Source organism: Ictidomys tridecemlineatus, chromosome X, assembly GCF_052094955.1.
Source record: "Ictidomys tridecemlineatus isolate mIctTri1 chromosome X, mIctTri1.hap1, whole genome shotgun sequence".
NCBI lineage: Eukaryota > Metazoa > Chordata > Mammalia > Rodentia > Sciuridae > Ictidomys > Ictidomys tridecemlineatus.
This window is the reverse complement of record NC_135493.1, coordinates 116,269,609-116,288,993: the sequence shown is the minus strand read 5'-3', so window position 1 is coordinate 116,288,993 and position 19,385 is coordinate 116,269,609. Positions and strand designations below refer to the sequence as shown.

The window sequence follows — 19,385 nt, the reverse complement described above, 5'->3', positions numbered from 1 at the left end:
CTCCCAAGCTGCTGGAATCACAGGCATGCACCACCACACCTAGCCATGACTTCCCTTTCTTATTTGCTGCCTCAGACTTCCTCCCCACCACATTGCCCACTGTCTGCCATCTTTTCATCCAGTTGTGAGCCTCCATACAGGGTACCCATGTCTGTCTTTCCCCACAATGATGCAGATCATCTCTCTGACTTATCTTTGTCTCTTTGTTTTATCCCTTGTCTTCTTATTCCTCTATTCTTTCCATGCTCATTATTTTTTATCTAAAGCAAATGCCTCACTGTACCAATGATACAGCCCCAAGGCCATATGGAATTTGAAAACCTGTAAGTGGATTCTTCTAGTTTGTTGTTGTTGTTTTGTTTTGTTTTTTAAATATAATAAGCTGTGGTCCCTTTCATTTTCAAGTGGAACTAGTATCCAAGTGTATTAATCCATACCTGGTACCTGAGGGAAAAGGCTGCATTTATTTGCTTGTAGCTCAATGTTCCTATAGAAGCAGATGATCAACAAGCCCAGATCCAAGGACAGTGAATGTCAGGTTAAGTTTTTCCAGGTCACCTCCCTGATAGAAGGCCCAGTGATTTCCTGAGGGAGGTGTGTGGTGAAAATGACTGTACAATTTTCACATTTTCATAAATTGCCAGATCCTATCTTCATTTCAAAAGTTGATATTTTGTTCAAAGTTTTTTTTAGCATTAATTAATATTTCAATAAAGAGCTATTTATCTTGAATACTAAGTTTTTGACATGTACCCTTACATTTTGAACCACCTTTAATTCTGACCCTGGATTTGCCCTAGACCTTCAGAAAGCTAATTTTTTATACAAAGGATTGGTCACTCACATCTTAGCATGAGCTACATTACATCTATGAGTGAATTAGAATACTTGAATACTTGTTAAAAGGTCTTCATGGAGCTTGAATTTTTAAAATTCAAATGTATATTCCTCTAAATGTTTTCTGTGTACATGCTAAAATATATATATCTTATAATTATTATATATATTTAAAAATATGTGTGTATATATATATATATTTTAACCAAAGCAGATTCCCATTGCTCAGTCTTCTTTGCCCTTTGTTCTTTTTTAAAAAAATATTTTTTTAATTGTAGATGGACACAATACGTTTATTTTATTTATTTATTTATATGTGGTGCTGAGCATCGAACCTAGTGCCTCACACATGCTAGGCAAGTGCTCTGCCACTGATCCACAACCCTAGCCCCTGCCCTTTGTTCTTTTCACTTGACATCTGACATTTTTTTTCCCATCTGAACACATGAAGATATACTTAATTTTTAAATTTTATTTCAATTTTTAATATACATTTATCACAATCAGTCATTTTTTACATGCATAGTTCAGTAGTGTTAAGTACATTCACATTGTTGTGAAATCTACCTGATTATTTTTAATGTCTATAAAGTACTCCTTTATATGGATAAACCAAAGTGATGTACTATTGATTGCTACTTTACATAAACTCTTCAAAACAAGAAGGCTAAATAAATTGCTTACTCTTTATAGTTTTTTATTTATATTTACTTTTTAGTTGTAGGTGGACACACAATATCTTTATTTCATTTTTATGTGGTGCTGAGGATTGAACCCAGTGCCTCATGGGTGCTAGGCGAGCACTCTACTACTGAGCCACAACCCCAGCCCTGCCTAGCCTTTTTAAATAAAGACTTTTCTTATGAAGAGTTAAAGCTGAAAGGTCATTCTGGTGGGCCAGGTTCTGTGGGAAGGTGGGAGGGAGGCATTGCAGTGTTTAAGGGCTTTCTCTAGACATTCTTTGAGATGGAGCCAGAAGAGCATTTCCTTGCCAATGAAGTGTGGTTTTGAAAAAGAGCCTGGTCTATGAAAGCAAACAGGAAATAGGTTCTACATTCCAGATAAAACAGTGTTGGGGCTTTGGGAAGAAGGCACTTCCTCAGTCTCTTAACACCCAAATTGAAGAGATAAAATGATGGGTGGTAGAGGATGAAAATCCTGTTTATCCATTTATGTCCACATAGAATTCACAGTTTAGCATTTTGAAGACTTTTGTTTATAATCATGACAACAAAGAAGAGAATAGCTTATTTTAAACATATAAGTGACAGAATGCTTACATATCCATAAGAAAATCAGAGCAAACCTAGGTCAAATGATTTATTAATCCAGGTTTGTTATTATTTGGGGTCATTATAAGCCATTATTATATAGGCACATTGCCAAGCTACGGCTTCTTATTGAAGTCCCTGAAAAGACCACTGGGAAAGTAATTAGTTAGCTTAAATTTCCAAACCAAATGAAATGTGTGGGTCTAAATGTCAAGTAAAGCTAAATCATATTTGAACAGAATTACTTTTGTCATTTAAGATGTATAAGTATGCATAAATTTATAAACTTATGAAACATCTCTTGCAGCAGTGAAGATGTTGCATGCAGTTATCAGATGGAAAGAAATATTGTAAATCACAGCACCTCAAAGATATCATGGTAAATCTAATGTAGATATTAATTTATATCCAGGATTGGCTTCCATTTGTAGGAAAGCTAACCAAATTTGCAATGATTTTGCAACTAGGCTTTACGTATAAGGTGAAGATAAACCAGAAATGTCCATGTAGTTTGTCTCTTTGAACCCTTAAGTGGGTCTGAATCCATGGTTTGTGGGTTACAGTTCTCACACTGATTTCTCCTAGCCAATCTTCATGACATACTCTGGTGTTAGCATGAACATTAATCTAGCTGATTCAGGCATCTCTAGCAGGAGGGAAACCAACCTGGAATTGATTTACTCTTCCCTAAGAATAGCTCAATACGCAGCCCAAATTGTTTTTAACTTCATATTATCCCCTGAAGGGGATGTATTTCTTGAGCCCACTATTTTGAAAAAAATCAAAGCATGTTATATGGAAATATCACAATGAAACCCATGCATTTGAATTTGTACAATTAATTTTTACTAATAATTATAGTTTAAAAAGGAGAGAATTTTTTTTTCTGTGGTGGGGATTGAACCCAAGGCCTTGTGCCTGTGAGGCAAGCACTCTACCATCTGACCTATATCAGAAGGCTGAGATAGGAGGATTGTGAGTTCAAAGCCAGCCTCAGCAAAAGTGAGGTGCTAAACAACTCAGTGAAATTCTGTCTCTAAATAAAATACAAAATAAGGGCTGGGGATGTGGCTCAGGGGTCAAGTGCCTCTGAGTTCAATCCCCAGTATCAGAAAAAAAGGAGAGAATGAAAGACATCTATATTCCTAGGGGGCTTTCTGCACTAAAGAGCCATTTTATCACTAAACTGAGCATAAGCCCAACTTTTGAGTGACTGTCTCTTCACTTTGCTGATACCTTCCTTAGTGCAAAAATGAATCCTTAACAGTCTAGATTTTATTTATGTGGACTGAAGAAGAGTGGGGTCTCATATTGTATTACTGGCACTTTGATTGTTTCATGATGATTTTTTTCATTCATGTTGTTCCTTGACTCTTGTTAAGGGGGTTCCCTGAGTCAAGTTCATCTGAAGAAGAAGAAAACCTGGATGATTATGAGTGAGTATTGAAAGTCTTCTGTGCTCCTCTAAGATTAGGCATAGATGTTTCCATTTGATTCCTCAAAGGCATTAAAACAGATGGCTCAGACTTTCTCAGGAGGCTGTGTTTACATGGGTAAGCTCATGTGGGTTCTAAATGACAGGTGGCAATGAGCTAGATTATTATCAATGATGATATTTCCCCCAATCTAGGCTCTCTAAATTGGCTGCACATTTTCACTGGATTTGTCATTATCCAGTGTTCCCCTTCATTTCACTTGGTCTTTATAAATAGAGCATATGATGTTTCTGTTCATTTTTTTCCCTGAAAGGCCTTTCTTCAGGCCTTATTAACGTTGAATCGGTGATTTTTCAAGGTAGCAGCATCCTGAGAACTTGAACATGGCAGCATTTCTGATGAGAGATTCCTATTATCAGGGTGACCTTATCATTTAGTACCAAAATTAAAATGCTTTAGAGAGAGAAAAATTTCACTAAACATCTGGCATAAACTGGATTATTCTAGGCAAATAAGAAAGTGTAGCCATCCTAATTATATTGAGTTTCATTGATTTAAGTGGCCATTAAGGTTCTCTCCAAAAAAATAGGGTTCTAGCATTCTACAAATAGCAACATATAATTGTTCTCTAAACAATAAAGATTGATGTTAAGGAAAGATGGGAATAATAGAGCATATTGCATTTTTTACACACTTTATGCCCCAAATTATAAACTTTGTGTGGACACTAGACTATGCATAGTTCTAGTTCTGTTTTCATATGAGGGTTGTCATTGATTCATTGGTTACACGTGAAAGCAAGAGCTTTTACAAAGTATATGTCACTGTTTGAACTCTTCCTCTTAAACTCTAACCCAGCCTGGTCCTGGGTGTGCCTGTTGCACCAGGGTAGATGTGCTATAATCTCTATCCCTTTGCAGTATGATCTCTTCCCCACATTCCAGCTCTCTTTTAGCCCCACTTTCTGCCCTCATATCTATCCTCAGGAAAGCATCTGGTAGCATAATTTATATTAAGACATGCAAGACTGAGAAGGACCAACACAACCCTTCCCATTCACTCCCATCCTCCTCACGTACTTCTTTCTGCCTCAGATACCCTGCTGTAGCCAGGGGGTCCTCTCAATCCTTCAAACCTACACCCCATCCCACATCAAACTCTACTCAGTTTGTTATTAGTGCATTGTTATTAGTACAAAGCCAAAGGCCACAGACATTGTTGACTTCACATGAGAAACAGCTCTTTGCCTGTTGAGTTCTGTATACAATGTAGGACATAATGTTCTTGGCTAACTTAGTAAAAAGGATGATATTTAAAGGTTATTTTCAAAGAAAAGAACTAATCCTGTCTTCCCTATATCATCTTTTTCTCAGTTCCATCTCACTAAACCAGCCCTAATATAATCTTAGATGCTTATCTATAGCTATCCTGAAAAATTTTTTTAAATTTTAAAAAAGCATTTGCTTTGACCATAGATGATATATAGCATGCTTCTTTCAGATCATTAAAAGAAAATGATGGAGTTGAAAGACATGAGTATTTATCCTTGGCAATTCTGAATTTTATATTAGAAGAGTCTTCATTGGTATAATCTCTGGCCCTCTTGCCAAATGGTGACATGAAGGATAACTTACAAAACAGGTCACCTAGAAGGAAGCCAGAGGTTCCTGAACACCAGCCCATTTAAAACTTCAGATGTTCAGGCTCTGCCCTAGAATCAGAATTGGGTAGTAGAGTCTCAGGGATCTATATATTTTTTTTCAAGGATCTATATTTTTGAAAATATCTTCTGGTGATTCTTTTGAGGAGTCAGGTTTTAAAACCCCTGATGTGGGCCAATGCTTCATTTTATTTAAAAAATTTGAATGCAAGTGATGCAATTTAAAAATTATTAATTCTCAAATATGAAATCCTTTCCTCTTACAGTTGGTTTGCAGGTAACATCTCCAGGTCACAATCTGAGCAGTTACTGAGACAAAAGGTAAGTGGTATTCTTTAAAATAGCCCCTAAAATCTCTTTCTCTTTTTAAAAACTATTTATTTACTTATTGCACCAGGCCTCATGCATCTAAGTACACACTCTATCACTGAGCTACATTCTCAGTCTAGAAATTTCTTTGTATTAGTGGGCCCAGAGGTTAATCCAATTTTCATAGAAATATTGCTAAGTATATAGTCAACTCATCATATGTTGGTTGTCCAGACTTTGGGTTACCAGGCCCTTGATGTCCAACCATATTTTCTCTTCCATTTTCTATTGCTGCACAATAAACTACCCCAAATTTTGGTGGCTTGAAACAAGATTTTTGATTCCTCACAGTTCTGAGTCAGCTGGCCCAGATGCACATTTTACGTAGGCTCACTCTTGTGACTGCATTTAATTGGTGGATTGACTGGGGGTGGAATTCAGCTGAGGCACCATAGTTCCTCCTCTCCATGTGCCTAACCTGGGCCTCCCCACAGAACGGCAGTGGTAAAACAGGACACAGTGCAAGCACTTATGAAGTTGCTGCTATTGTCATGTTTCTTGATGTCCTGCCCAAAGTCAATGTAGGAAGATACTGCACAGGACCATGAATAAGAGAGATGATTTTTTTTTTTTGTCTGATTTTTGCAGTACAGAGGATAGGACCCTGAGCCTTATGAATGCTAGGCAAGTGCTCTACCACTGAGCTACACACCCAGCGCAAGAGAAATGATTTATTGAGGACCATCAGTGTAACCATTTACTTCAGGTCTGTCACCACTCATTAGCATCTAAATTCCCTATTACAGCAGATGTAATAGGGAATACATTTATCTGATTTTATCACCAATTGATATGGAATTACCAATAGCAACCTCTTTTATCTATAAAAATAATACTTTGATATAATTTAACCTAATAAAATAGTGAACATACCAAATATTTCTTTGAGAGGTACTTGTGAGAATCTGATGACTTCACTTGGTGCTTTGTCACATTTGTAGTTTATCATCTGCTTTTTCTGAATCTGGATCTGCTTACAATTAGCACAAGTCAACGAGAAAGACAAGTCAGATGTAAAACTTTAACAATGATTTATTCTGCATGCCTCTTTGGTTTTCTAAAATTTTCCAAGGACATAACATGGTGATATGTGGTTCTAAATTTTATTTTGTAAGCATAAAAACATTAGGCTTGCATAAGTATGAAGAAAAAAAAAGCAGATAGAGTTAAAAATTAACTGGAGAGAAAGAGTTGAAACACACCGAATAGATTTTTAAAGATATTGAGTGGGGGGGCTGTGGCTGTGGCTCAGAAGTATTCCCTATTACATCTCTCTTTGTCTTTTAAAAAAAAAAAGATATTGAGTATTATCACACTGGCCTACCATGTGCAAGGCCCTGGGTTCCAACCTCAGTACAGAAAAAGGAAAAAAAAAAAAAAAAGATATTGAGAAAAGTAGGAAAGTAAAACTGTAGGACCCCTTCTATGCTAACTATTGGATAATCTGGACCCTCAGTGACATTTAAAGTGAATCTAAAAGATTTCTTTTCCTACTGCTTATGTGAAAAATCATTGTCAAGAAAGGGGAGGCTGGGGATGTAGCTCAGTTGGTAGAGTGCTTGCCTCGCATGCACAAGGCACCACCACACACACACACACACACACAAAAAAAAAAAAACCTATAAAAATAATCCTTCCTTTTCAGGGAAAAGAAGGTGCATTTATGGTTAGAAATTCCAGCCAGGTGGGAATGTACACGGTGTCCTTATTTAGTAAGGCTGTGAAGTAAGTATGATATAGATTTATTTCTCTTATCCTTCTGCATATGTTCTTTGAATAGGCTGATCACTTTGTCACATTTTAAGGTAAGACACCATCTATAAATTCTGAAATTTGGGGTCAAAGTATTTTTATTGAATGTGACCATTTGTAGTTGTCTTTTTTTTATTTAAATATTTTTTAGTTGAAGAAGGACCTTTATTTTGTTTATTTTTATGTGGTGCTGAGAATCAAACCCAATGCCTCACATAGAGTGCAAGCACTCTACCACTGAGCCACCACCCCAGCCCTGTTGTTGTCTTTTTACCCCACTTTCAAGAGACTGTTCTCTGAGTGACCTCCTCCATCCCACCCTAGACAATGGCAGAGTTCCCAGAGAACAACATGCCTCAGTAAATATTTATTAAAAGACTCAGAGGTGGTGACTGAATTAGAACAAATTATATTTCATGTGTCTATAATTATGTCAAAATAAATTATATTGTCATGTATAACTAAAAAGAACCAATTAAAAAAAAAAAAAAGAGGTTCATGGGTGATTGCCTTTCGGTCAGGCCTAAGCTTAGAAAGAAAAAAATACACAATGGCAGCCCCACACTCTTAGCCCTAGCCACCTGCTGAGCTCAGAAAGCTACCCCAGTGTTCAGTTTTAAGTAAGCTTTTCTAATGAGGATCGAATCCAGTGCCTCATGAATGCTAGGTAAGCGCTCTACCTCTGAGCCACAACCCCAACCCATGTGTGGGATCCTTTTTTAACAGCTGAATTGAATGACCATTGGCCTCGGTGCTTTTCCTAGGTGCTCTACTCCACAGTGCTTACCTGTGTATTTATGATAATAAAGTGATAAAAAGTATTTTTAGAATTTTTTTTTTTTTACAGAGTACTTATGTCCAATTGAGATAATAGGGTGTATCCTGAGTGGCCACATGACGTTTTCCAATGCCAGAAGTCATATCCGCAGTGTAGCTCCTATACTAGGATGCACACAGATGTCAACTAAAACCAATGCAGCTAGTTAGAAGTGGGAGAAGACTGTGTTCACTGAGTGACCTCTGTGGCCCTCTGGCCTGGCAGTTTGGGCCAAATCTAATATCAGATGTTCTCCTAATCAAGCTTCTAAACTCCAGATTCATTTTTGAAGGGGGCCAGGTAGACAAATTAGCAAATAGATAAGAAATCAAATGAAAATAATCATGATCCATGAATATAGAAGCCTTCTTTTATGAAACCTTGTCAGTGCACTTGAGGGAATTTCACACTGACACCAAGACCAGATTAGTCACTTGCAACAAAAAGGAGCACCCTTTTCTCCTTTTTATAATTGCAATTTTAAATAGGTTGGCATTCTAACAGCAATAACTCATTAACTGCTTCTTGTGGGTCATACACACACACACACACACACACACAACCTCATCCAACACTAGATAACAACTAGAGGAAGTAGCTAGCAAGTGTTAGAACCAGATTAACAACCTGGTACTTGACCACAATGCCATACTCTAAAATCTAAGACAATCATATTATTCCTGATTAGCCTAAATCAATGTGCATCAATTATCTATGATTTCTAAAAGGAGAGAAAAAGAAAAAAATGTTTTATATAGAAAAGGTACTGGGATTGTAGCTCAGTGGTAGAGCACTGCACTTGCCTCGTAAGCATTGGGCACTGGGTTCAATCCTCAGCACCACATATAAATAAAATAAAGGTATTGTATCCGCCTACAACTAAAAATTAATAACAACAAAAAAGAATCAGGGCTTGTTGGATAAGGATGACTGTTAGTCTTTCTTCCCTTCAGTCCATCAGAGCAGAATAAATATATATATAAAAAAGAAAAGGTATTAGTTTATATGAGGAATTAAAGGACATCTCCACCTACTCCATCCTATGTGCCTTCCTCCCAAAATAATCTCCCATCCATGCTCTGGGGTGAGAAGACCCACAACCTAATCATCTTTGTCTCCCGGATTTTCATTTCTATTATTATCCTGAAAGAGAATTTATGCTCAGAAATGACCCTAAAGAACTGCAAGGCTCTTAATGATCAAAGAAATATTCTATTTTTATATTTACTATGGGAAGAACAGTCTGTAAAGTTGGAATTTAATTAGTCATGAATTTTGTATGTGTACAAAGGATACATTGAGTTCAGAGAGCAGCCCTCTTCCATAATTACTGTCATGGATACCTTTGGAAAAACACCAGATGTCAGGACTGAGAAACCCACCCTGACTTCCTCTCCAAAATTTGCAAATGCATCCAAAATAATTATTTAACCACCATTTAGTCAAGCCTCAATTGTTTGTTTGAAGTGTTGTAACAATCTTTTTTCCTTACTAGTGATAAAAAAGGAACTGTCAAACATTACCATGTGCATACAAATGCTGAAAATAAATTATACCTGGCAGAAAACTACTGTTTTGATTCCATACCAAAGCTTATTCATTATCATCAACACAATTCAGCAGGTAATTTATCTTGTATGGGTCCTTGTGGATAAATATCAATTTTCTTGGATACTACTGATCCTCCTAATACTCTTAATTATATAAGGAACCAAGAATGTAGGGAAAATGCAACCCTTTGCCTACTATCTTTCACTTACACATCTTGAAGTATAACAGGATACATGCCATAATGCCGGCAAGAATAAAGTTGAGGGTCGTGTGTAGTGGTGCATGCCTGTAATCCCAGAAGCTCAGGAGGCTGAGGCAGGAGGATCGTGAGTTCAAAGCCAGCCTCAGGAACTTGGCGAGGCGCTAAACAACTCAGTGAGACTCTGTCTCTAATAAAATACAAAACTGGTCTGGGGATGTGGCTCAGTGGTTGAGTGCCCCTGAGTTAAATCTCTTGTACTGGCCCCCCCCAAAAAAAGAATAAAGTTGAGTGATTTGAGTGACTTAGAAGGATAAATTCTGTTTATAAAAATATTCGTTGGTTTTTGTTCCTTCCTATGGTAGTAAGTTGATTGTAAAATTCAAATATTAAGGAAATACACATCATAGATAATCCCCATGAACAAATTAGTTTCAATTATGGCAGATGTTTTTATATGCTTACAAACACTTTTATTGATCATAAATATAAATAATATGTATAAACATTGCATTTTTACAGATATAAGATCATTTTCCATGTATTAAGCTTGTATTCATTCTTCACTATGTCTTTCTTTGTAAACACATGTAGCTTATTTTGTTCTATTTAACAGCTTCATAGAATTCTATTGTAGAGTTACCCTATACTTTATTCACATAGCCCTCTATTGATTACCAGTTGGATCATGTCCTATATTTGCACATTCCAATGGATATTTCATTGCACGGAGGTCTCATACTCTTAGTTGACTACTTCTATAGCCAATTCCTAGAAGTGGAATTTATAAGACAAAGGCTAAGAATATTTAAAGCTTGGAAATTGTTGAATGCTTTTCAGGAATGTAAAATCCCACTAACAATTTCTCTCTCATCTTCCCCAATATTGGGTACTATTATTCATTTATAATTTTGCCTAATGGAGTGGAGATTAAATATAAATAAGATGGAATGTATGTGTGTGTGTGTGTGTGTGTGTGTGTGTGTGTGTATGTGTGTGTGTATCCCCTCTGTTTTCTAGAATAGTACCTCTTAAGGATAGTGACTAGGAAATTTCCAACTATAAGTGCATAAAAATAAACCATGGGCTCAGCACTGGATTTGTGTTGCTGCATCTGACTTGGTTACATGATTAATTTTGGTTATTATTTGCAATTTTCTTTTATCCAAATTTCTTATTTCAACTTGTAGTACCTCAAAAGTATCTTTTGAGAAAGGTATTATGTAAACAGACATCTTTAAATGAATGATTCCACCTATAGGATACACAAGAAACTTTATAGGGGATAGGAAGAAGAGATTAAAATGTTTATTTAGAGTTTTTTTTAAGTCTCACTTTCTTAAGTTTTCTATTAATGTATTGTATGATTCACAGATGAGTGGATAAAGAAAATGTGGTAGATAAGCTGGGTGTGGTGGTACATGCCTGTAATCCCAGTGACTTGGGAGGCTAAGGCAGGAGAATTGCGAGTTCAAAGCCAGCCTCTGCAAAAACGAGGCCCTAAGCAACTCAGTGAGACCCTGTCTCTAAAGAAAATACAAAATAGGGCTGGGGATGTGGCTCAGTGGTCGAGTGCCCCTGAGTTCAATCCCCAGTACCAAAAACAACAACAACAACAAAAAAAAACCCAATAAATAAAAAACAACAACAACAAATGCCCAGAAAAAGGAAGAAAAATGAACTTGGAAAACACCCCAAATTTGAAAGAAGAATTGTTTACATTTTGAATGGGTTCTTTCAAAGCACTGTAAAAATTATAATGATTTTAACCAAGCTTTACCATAATGCTATGTAAATTTAGTAGCAGACTTAATTTGGTAATAGGTTTAATTTTTTTAAAAAAAAAGACAGGTGGTTTATTTTTTTAATGTATGCCCTTCCATATCATTGAAATGTTTGCCAAATGAATGTGCTGTTTGTACACCTATTTAAATGTAGGACTATAAGGAGACAGCAAAATAAAAATACAAAAAAATTTTAAAGTGAAAGATTCCATCAAGCTACTAATTTCGACAGATTTTTTTTAAAAATCACATTAAGCGATTTACTCTTAACTTTTGTTTTGGATTTAACCTAGTCAGGTCAAGCAAATTAATACAATTACAAGATGAACATAGTCAGAACAGATTCTCTTTCTGCATCTCAACTACTTTGGAGAGAGAATAATTATAAACTAACGCTATGTGAAGTGATATGATATGTGCAATGATATGATGCTATTTCACTGCAGGCATGATTACAAGGCTCCGCCACCCTGTGTCAACCAAGGCCAACAAGGTCCCAGTCTCTGTGTCCCTGGGAAGTGGTATGGATACACCTTTTGGCTCTTAAACTTCATTTCCCACCATTTTTGGTTGAAGCATAAATAGTTAACTAACTGGAAAAATGACGGAAGACAGGAAGGAAGGTCCTGTTCAGATTGTGCCAGGGAGGGCTTCAGCTCTGGAGATTGAGATTTCTTCTTCTTCTTCTTCTTCTTCTTCTTCTTCTTTTTAAGTTGTTGATAGACATTTATTTATTTATTTATTTATATGCGATTCTGAGACTTGAACCCAGTGCCTCACACATGCCATGTGAGTGTGCTACTGCTGAGCCACAGCTTCAGCCCCTTGAGTCATTTCTTTTCATTCTATCTACCCAACTGAAATTTGTACTCTCCCCAGCAATACCCAAAAGATTATCAAATTTTTCCTCTTATTTGATCCTACCATTATTCTCTAGCACCCCATTGCCTGTCCTTTTACCTAGCTTCTGGGCCCATTCCATGAAGCTAGCCCTCACCTTAGTGTTTTGGATAATAACATCCACCTAGACTGCAGTTTCATTAACAAAATTTAACAATATTTTACCAACCTAAGGGCATCAAACACATTTTGACAGTGATTTCTCCAGGATGCTTCTGGTTGGCAGTATTTTACTCTAGGTCTTTTTTTTTTTTTGATACTGGGGATTGAACCCAGGGGTGCTTAGCTGCTGAGGCACATCCCCAGCCCTTTTTATTTTGAGACAGGGTCTGACTGAATTACAGAGGCTGACCTTGAACTTTTGATCCTCCTGCCTTAGCCTCCTGAGCTACTAAGATTAAACTTTCTTATTGGTAATTGCAGCTGCTTTAAGAACAGTGTTGGGCTGGGGATGTGGCTCAAGCGGTAACGTGCTTGCCTGGCATGAGTGCGGCCTGGGTTCGATCCTCAGCACCACATACAAACAAAGATGTTGTGTCTGCCGAGAACTAAAAAAAATAAAAAATAAATATAAAAAAAAGAACAGTGTTTTCCTGAATGGTGTTATGTGTGTCATAAGACTACATCATTAAAGATTTTTTTTTTTGAGTTACTGGCTTAAATTTAAAAGTTTTGGCCAGGTGTGGTGGTGTTTACCTGTAATCCCAGCAGCTCAGGATGCTGAGGCAGGAGAATGAAGAGTTCAAAGCCAGCCTCAGCAATTTAGTGAGGCCTTAAGCAACTTAATAAGACTCTGTCTAAGTTTTGTTGTTCTTCATATGTCAATATAAAAATCTCACTAAGGAGGAAATCACTCAGGAAGCTGTTGGTCCCAAAGCCTTCTGTACTCATCCTCAAGAGTGTCTGTCTTGCCTTCTTAGGAATCTGGGAACTGAAAAGAGAAGAGATCACCCTGTTGAAGGAGCTGGGAAGTGGCCAGTTTGGTGTGGTCCAGCTGGGCAAGTGGATGGGACAGTATGACGTTGCCGTTAAGATGATCAAGGAGGGCTCCATGTCAGAAGATGAATTCTTTCAGGAGGCCCAGACCATGATGTAAGTTTCTCCTAAGGAATGACATTTTGGCTTTCATCACAGGAAGGCATTAGTACTCATGAGCCTGTCCCTAATATATGCAAGGCCTGAGCAAGTGTCCTCATGTCATAGAAATATTTAGAAGTTACAAGTTGAGCTAACAAACTTAAATGACAGTTTGTGCTGTTACTATTACTTTGACACATCATAAGAGTTTGAACAACCTGATTTGAATTCAGAATTCTGACTCTACAGTGTGACCAGCCTTTGGTCCTCCAAACTCCACCCTTGCCCTTTCTCCTCCCATCCACAGGTAATTCAAGCAGACAGCATTCAGCCCAGGCTCCCTCCTGTCTCCAGAAACAACCATCTATTAGCTACTGATCTTAACTAGAAGTAGCAAGGTTCACCCTTGAAGGGATAGACCCAAGGAGTGTTCTGGAAGAAGCCTCAGGACTATATGGACGGGGGGGGGGGGGTCCAGAGTCCCGGCACCCCAAGAGTGGCTAAGAAAGGGATATACAGGATGTGCAGGAAGGTCTCCTTCACACTGTGGCCTTTCTGACCCTTGAGGAGGTGCATGGTGGGATGAGGGAGAGAGTGGTGCTACTACCCAGGACTAAGACGACACTGTAAAGTAATGCCCTATCACCAATATCCTTTTCCTTCTTGATACCTTCAATACAGTCTGGTAAAAATCCCTTCTCACCCTACTATTTTTCTTTCCTGATAAATGAAGATTTCCTTCCTAATGAATTTAGATTCCAAGCATAATCCTCAGTTCTTAGCAACACATCTCATCACTCGTGTGTGTGTGTGTGTATGTGTGTGATGTACATAATTCACCCTCTTCTTGTCAACATGGTGAATCAGACTTTGTAAGGTAACCAATCCTCCAGGTTTACCTGGGACTTTCCTGGACGTACCACTGAAACTTCTGTATCTCAGAAACCCCTCAGTCCCAGGCAAACCAGTGCAACTGATCCCTCTACTTTGGAGGAACCAAGTATCAGGGTATGAAAACAATATTACAGTAGGGGTTTTGTTAAAGATAATTGAAATTGCAAATCCTAGCCTATTTCAGATTAAAAGCATATTTAAACTTTGTACTGACAATCCTTCTTTTTCAGGGCATCTGGAAAATGGAGTAGAGCACTGAACTTTGAAAATCTGTTCTTTCCAGGAAACTCAACCATCCCAAGCTGGTTAAATTCTATGGAGTGTGTTCAAAGAAATATCCCATATACATAGTGACTGAATATATAACTAACGGCTGTTTGCTCAATTATCTGAAGAGTCATGGAAAAGGACTAGAACCCTCCCAGCTCTTAGAAATGTGCTATGATGTCTGTGAAGGCATGGCTTTCTTGGAGAGTCACCAATTCATACACCGGGACTTGGTAAGCTAAGCCACTGGAAGCTCGAAGAATGGAAAGGAAGTGTCCACCTCCAGGGATGGGCCACTCGGAAGGATAGCAAGGAGGGCATCCTCTCTTTTACTTTGCTTACTTGTAACTTGTATAAGCACATAACACTTTTGTAATAAAAATCATGACTTTAGAGCTGAGCATGTTGGTGCACGCCTATAATCCAGGCAACTTGGGAGACTGAGGCAGTAGGATTGCAAGTTGGAGGCCAACCTCAGCAACTTACTAAGGCCCAAGGCAACTTAGAACTTAATGAGACCCTGTCTCAAAGTAAAAAATGAAAAGGGCTGGGAATGTAGCTCAGTGGTTAAGCACCCCTGGGTTTAATCCCTGATATATATATAAAAAAAAAAAGGAAATGAAATTTGTGGATCCTTGGGTTGGGATGGGAATGGAATGGAGAGCATTGTGGGTGGCATTACCTGAGGTCCATTTTTAGAGATGTTCTTGTGGTGCATACAAACATGCCATGCCCATCAGGCCAGTGTATTCATTCTATAAGTCACTGGTGCAGTGTTTATATGACTTCAAAATATTTGTTAAAGTTCAGTATCCAGTGGTAGAAAGAGCACCTAGAAATTTTTCCTCTCTCCTTGGTAAGCTAATGTTGTGTGTTAAATATATACTTTCATATTGTTTGACAAGAATGGGTGCTGGGTGAAAATTCTTATGGGAAACACATTTGTATTTTGAAAAAATTGAAAACTGCAAGGAGAAAAAAAGACAACTTCAAAGTATTTGGAGCCTGGTATAGTGGTGCACGCCTGTAATCCCAGTGGCTCAGGAGGCTGAGGCAGGAGGATCACAAGTTCAAAGCCAGCCTCAGGAACAGCAAAGCATGAAGCAACTCAGTGAGACCCTATCTCTAAATAAAATACAAAAAAGGGCTGGCGATGTGGCTCAGTGGTCGAGTGCCCCTGAGTTCAACCCCAGTACCCCCACAAAAAAGCATTTGGGGTTATTATAGGCAATATTAGATTTTGCCTAGAATTCTGCTGCAGCAGAAAAAAAGTGATTCTGATATCAGGAAATTCTTGGGTACTTTTATCACTCAGAGATTTGTTTTTCCTCCAAAGGCTGCTCGGAACTGCCTGGTGGACAGTGACCTGTCTGTAAAAGTCTCTGATTTTGGAATGACAAGGTAAGCCAATAATCAGCTTTTTTTTTTCCCTGATGTTTGATATTACAGTAGAGATTTCTAACATATTTTGCTGTGTAGCATTCTTATCAATTATATTCAATTTTTTGACTTCTGAAATTTTCATTCTCTTATTTTGTCTAGTTGATTCATTTTGTTTGTGTACTAGGGTTTCTTTTTATTTTTTTAAATTTTTTTAGATGTATGGACCTTTATTTTATTCATTTATTTATATGTGATGCTGAGAATCGAACCCAGCGTCTCACACATGCTAGCCAAGTGTTCTGCCACTGAGCCACAGCCTCAGTCCCTGTATTAGGGTTTTTTTTTTTTGTGAGCAAATACATGGTATTCCTTCTGCTAATTATATAAATAATATGCATATATTATAAGAAATATAGCATTAGTATGTAAAGTAAAAAATAGAGTCTACCCCAAGTTCTTCCGACCATTCCAGCAATTTAGCAAGGCCCTAAACAACTCAGTGAGACCCTGTTTCAAAATAAAAAATAAAAAGGGCTGGGGATGTGGCTCAGTGGTTAAGCTCTCCTGAGTTCAATATGTAATACCAGAAAAAAGATCAGAAAATACAAGCAAAAATATACCTTGAGAGATAGAATCACAGTCATCTTCAGGGTGGGATTCTGAGTGATTTTTTTCATTTGTCTATTTTTTGTGTTTTCCTCTATTTACCATTTTTTCATTCATGTTTTGCTATTTTCAAAGTTACATTTTCTAAATATTTGCAAATCATGAGAAGCTTTTAATTAAACTGACACATGGAAAGGAAAGCAAAAGATCCAGAAAACCAGGGCATTCATTCAGCTAAGATTCTGGATGCCCTTCACCAGCCTATTCCACCACCCAGGCAATAGTGGCCAGCAGAGGTTGTTTTAGTCAGCTTTTTTGCAGCTGCGACTAAAAGATCCAACCAGAACAATTATAAAGGAGAAAAAGTTTGTTTATGGACTCACAGTTTCAGAGGTCTCAATGCATAGACAGCAGGCTCCATTCCTTGGGGGAGAACATCATGGAGGAAGAGTGTGGCAGAGGGAAGTAGCTCACGTGATGATCAGGAAGCAGAGAGCAAGACTCCACTCTCCAGATACAAGATATATACCCTATAGCCATGCCCCCAATGCCCCACCTCCTCCAGCCACACCCCACCTGCCTCCAGTCACCACTCAGTTAATCCCATCAGGCATCAATTCACGGATTGGGTTAAGGCTCTCGCAATCAGATCATTTCTCCTCTGAACCTTCTTACATTGTCTCACATGTGAGCTCTTGGGGGATACCACATCTATACCATAACAGAGGTCTTCCCATTTTGCATCACCATGTACTTAATGTCTGTGTTGATGTTTCCCCCTAGGTATGTTCTTGATGACCAGTATGTGAGCTCAGTAGGAACAAAGTTTCCAGTCAAGTGGTCAGCCCCAGAGGTGTTTCACTACTTCAAATACAGCAGCAAGTCAGACGTATGGGCATTCGGTAAGGAAGTGGCCACACAGGACCTGGCCCTGTTACAAAAGCTGGCTTCCACAACAGGAAACCACAAGTGCAACAACATCCATTTTAAAGAGGCCATTTTACAAAATTATACATATGGCTTGAGACAAGCAAGAAATTGAAGAAGATGACTTACCTTCTTAGGTTGGGTGTTAGGATGTCCTGTGCACATCGCATAATTTACATCCTCCTTACATTTTTTTCATAAAGTCAAAGGGGATAAAAACTCTTCCAATGAAGATTTCAAACATTTTTTAAAGGAGTCATTAAAAACTAAATCTGAGTTTGCTTAAAATCCAGAAAGTTGAAAGACTTAAGATGGAGTCATTTTCTGTATGAAAGTAACTGATAACTATTCCCTTCTGAATAGACCAATTCTTTGGGCATCCCTAATGGAAGCATCAGACATGACTCAGCACTTTCTTCAGCTTAGTATTAGCTTTTCATCACTATAACATATATCTCACATAATCAACTTATAAAGAGGATAGGTTTGTTTTGGCTCACAGTCTTGGAGGTTCTAGTCCATGATCAGTTGGCTTCATTGCTTTGGGGCCTGTGGTGAGGCAGCACATGGTGGAGCAAAGCTGCTCACCTCATAGCCAGAAAGCAAAAAAAAGAGAAGAAGAGGGGCTAGAGTTATGGCTCAGTGGTAGAGCACTTGCCTGTCATGTGAGAGGCACTGGGTTCGATTCTCAGCAACACATATAAACAAACAAATAAATAAATATCCATCAATAACTAATAAAAAAATTAAGGAAAAAAAAAGAGAAGAAGAGGAGGAGCAGGGGACCCACTAGCCCCTTTAAGGGCACACTCCCAAGAACCTAAAGACCTTCCACTAAGCCCCACCTTTTAAAGTGTCCACACCTCCCAATAGCATCAACCTGGGGACCAAGCCTTTGACATATGGTCTTTAGAGGACATCAAGACCCAAACAAGAGCAAGTTCAGTCCTCATTTCAAGTAGTCTCCTTTCCTTATTAAAATTCATAGTTTAGATTGGGGGCAGGAAAAAAAACAGGTGACCTATTTCTGTAAATAAAGGGTTTTTTGGTTGTTGTTGTTATTGTTGTTGTTGTTGTACCAGAGATTGAACCCAGGGGCACTTAACCACTGAGCCACTTCCCCAGACCTTTTTAAAAAATATTTTTATTTACAGACAGGGTGTCACTAAATTGCTTAGGGCCTTGCTAAATTGTTGAGGCTGGCCTTGAACTCACAATCCTCTTCCCTCAGCTTCCTAAACCACTGGGATTTCAGGTGTGTACCACTATGCCCACCTATAAATAAAGTTTTATTGGTACACAGCCATGGTCATTTAATTCCACATTGTCTGTGACTGACTTTATGCTACAACAGCAGAGGAGAGTAGTTGCCACAGAGGCCACATGACTCACAAAGCTTAAAATGTTTATTAGGCAGCCCTTTACATAAGAATTTTGTTAAATCCTATTTTATTAAAATATCTAAATTAAAATTTAGTGGTAGAGTGCTTGCCTGGAATGTTCAAGGACCTGGCTTCAATCCCTAGCACTGAAAAAAAAAATTGGTAAAGGTAATTAGGAAAGGGAATCAATTCTTGTGACTCTATAAATTTTGAGTTTTTTTTTTAATGTGATGAGAATGTCAGCACTGTTTTCAATCACTGTCAAATGGAGTC

General features: G+C 38.0%; 1 protein-coding gene across 3 annotated transcripts in view; it reads left to right on the top strand.

Moving 5' to 3' along the window:
- Window positions 1-19,385, top strand: part of Bmx (BMX non-receptor tyrosine kinase) — a 48,143-nt gene that overhangs the window by 19,244 nt on the left and 9,514 nt on the right. For 2 of the 3 annotated variants that reach the window (XR_013431917.1, XM_078035107.1), the window contains exons 8-18: window positions 267-323; window positions 2,416-2,487; window positions 3,491-3,544; window positions 5,471-5,525; window positions 7,219-7,298; window positions 9,638-9,765; window positions 12,123-12,197; window positions 13,497-13,668; window positions 14,831-15,047; window positions 16,151-16,215; window positions 17,587-17,705. Coding sequence is in view for 2 of the 3 variants with exons in the window: in XM_078035107.1 (XP_077891233.1) it covers window positions 267-323; window positions 2,416-2,487; window positions 3,491-3,544; window positions 5,471-5,525; window positions 7,219-7,298; window positions 9,638-9,765; window positions 12,123-12,197; window positions 13,497-13,668; window positions 14,831-15,047; window positions 16,151-16,215; window positions 17,587-17,705 (1,094 nt within the window). In the remaining variant the exon portion in view is untranslated. The remainder of the gene's footprint in view (window positions 1-266; window positions 324-2,415; window positions 2,488-3,490; window positions 3,545-5,470; window positions 5,526-7,218; window positions 7,299-9,637; window positions 9,766-12,122; window positions 12,198-13,496; window positions 13,669-14,830; window positions 15,048-16,150; window positions 16,216-17,586; window positions 17,706-19,385) is intronic. The other variant, XM_078035108.1, reaches the window with a different exon arrangement.